A 2,150-nucleotide genomic window follows, 5' to 3' on the forward strand; every position below is an offset into this window, starting at 1 on the left:
AAAGTTATACAATTCTCTGAATCATCATAGACAAAAATTAAAAAACAGTGTGTAGACAAAACTTAAAATTTAGATAAAAGAAACAGTAACACATGACATAATTTGAAATGCAAATGACAGAAATTTAATTTTAACACATATTAACATCAATACATTGTATCTAACTTAATATCCATATGGTTCAGTGTCAAAATCTGCTATTTTTCTACGTTTTGTGTACACCTCTTGATATTTTTTGTTTTCTTCACGATTGACTATTTTCCTTTTTCTCTTATCTCTACAAATTTTATGCGGATTTGTTACTGTAATGCTCGGACAACCTTTCGGATCGGTAACAATGTGTTTTACACTTTCAAAATTGATCAACTGACTATTTTTATAATTCAAAGTAAAACCCCTAACCTTACACGTCTCTTTATTTTTATTGGTTTTGTAAGCGTAATTTTTAGGACCACCAGACACAAACTCTACAATGTACTCCCCACCGTCAAGCTCATCCGTAAGCTCCCCCAAGTAATCACCTAATGGAGGATCATACTGTCCTGGGCGACTTACATATATCACACTGTCTGTATCATAATACAGAACCCTCCTATTGAGCTTTTCCAGTACACTGTAAAGTTTAAGTCTGGCCCAACAAGTTGTAAAAGTAGCTAAATAGATGTTTGTTTTATTATCTTCGGGTTGACAGTCTTGTTTGAATTGCCATTCTACTTGTAACATGTCATTGGAAAGGATATGAAAATTGAGTGGTTGTTTCGTAGGATCAGAAAACAGTTGGAAGAAAAGGTTTGCCTGCGTTTCGTGAAAGAACTCTGTCTGACGCATATTGAGACGTTGACCAAACTTACCCCAAAAGCTATTGAGACATAGTTTAGCCAGCGCTCTCAAACCCGGATTCTTCCTAATGTTTGACCGATCCAATGACACACCCTCTTTCTCCATATATTGAGTTATGTAATTCTTCATGTCTTGTTCATTTTGTATCCAGTCAGGGGAGCCGCTTGCCTCTTGCTTAAACTTTAAAAATGTGTTGATGTAATTGGCAAACAGTCCCCCTTCACTGGTTTTAGGGTCATATTGAGTGGTTTCCTCCCAGTGGTATACTTCATATACTTTCATAATGGTATAACCTAATCTTAAAGCGGTCTGGATCTCTGGAGTACACCACGTGCCAGTTAACGCTCTATCATCATCCGGGCAATCACAGGGGTTTTGGTTTTCAGTATCTGCGCAGGTCCTACATAAAGGGAATTTCAGCTTGCCATTTGACCTATAAGGAAGGACGGGATGGTATAGACCTCTTGGTGGTACTATTTTTACTTTGGCAATACCAAAGTACTCCTTTAAGTCATTAAAATCTTTTGTTATTATGACGGGGTGACCTACAGGATACTGGCAATACTTGTTGACCCAAGGATACAAACTAGTGAAATCCACATATTTGACTTGCTCGCTTTCATCAACTTGGTAGAAGAGTTTACTGGCATTGGTGCGTCCCCCGAAGAAACCTTCCCTAGGGTCTAATCTGTCTGTTAAATCTAAATTATCAATGAAACGCTTCATCTCAGAATTTTGATTCTTTTGTTTTCTGAATTCGTGGTCCCAAATACAAACATATTTCATTCCTAATTGTTCTATGTAAGCTTTCTTTTTTAATGTCAACGCTAATAGTTCGTCTAAAGATTGATTGGTGAGTGGATGACACGTATTTTCGCGATTATCAGTGAAACAATCTCGGCATCCATGGAAGATGCACCCCATATACTCATACGCTGTGTTTGTTTCTTCACAATACCCATCTAATTTATATCGTGTACCTGGTAAAGATTTTTCGCCAATATTTAATGCGTGTTGAATTTTTGATATTTTAAGTATGTGCCAACTATTCTAACCATTCTATAGAGACCTTACTATATTGATCATTGTAACCACCAGGAGGAATTTTTGCTATCATTGTACGTACAAATTTTTTCTCTCTCACTTCCTTTCCGGTCAGTTCGGTTTCGTGGATCCATTCATTTTCGTGTAATACATACAGCTTTCCATCTACTAATTTTGCGGGTACCCAATCAGTTTCGTCCTCTAATTTTACTTTCCATTCTTCTTCTAAAAATTTGGTTCTAAATACATTCATGCAGACGGAAGCT

The 2,150-nt window shown here is 36.7% G+C and overlaps 1 protein-coding gene across 1 annotated transcript; it reads right to left on the bottom strand.

Annotated features, from left to right (window-relative positions):
• Positions 1-165: 165 nt before the first annotated feature.
• LOC128549597 (uncharacterized) lies at positions 166-1,764 on the bottom strand. Its single transcript, XM_053526605.1, has one exon. It carries the CDS (start codon positions 1,762-1,764, stop codon positions 166-168), a length of 1,599 nt encoding a protein of 532 aa, XP_053382580.1.
• Positions 1,765-2,150: the final 386 nt, after the last annotated feature.

This window comes from Mercenaria mercenaria, chromosome 2 (assembly GCF_021730395.1).
Source record: "Mercenaria mercenaria strain notata chromosome 2, MADL_Memer_1, whole genome shotgun sequence".
Classification (NCBI taxonomy): Eukaryota; Metazoa; Mollusca; class Bivalvia; order Venerida; family Veneridae; genus Mercenaria; species Mercenaria mercenaria.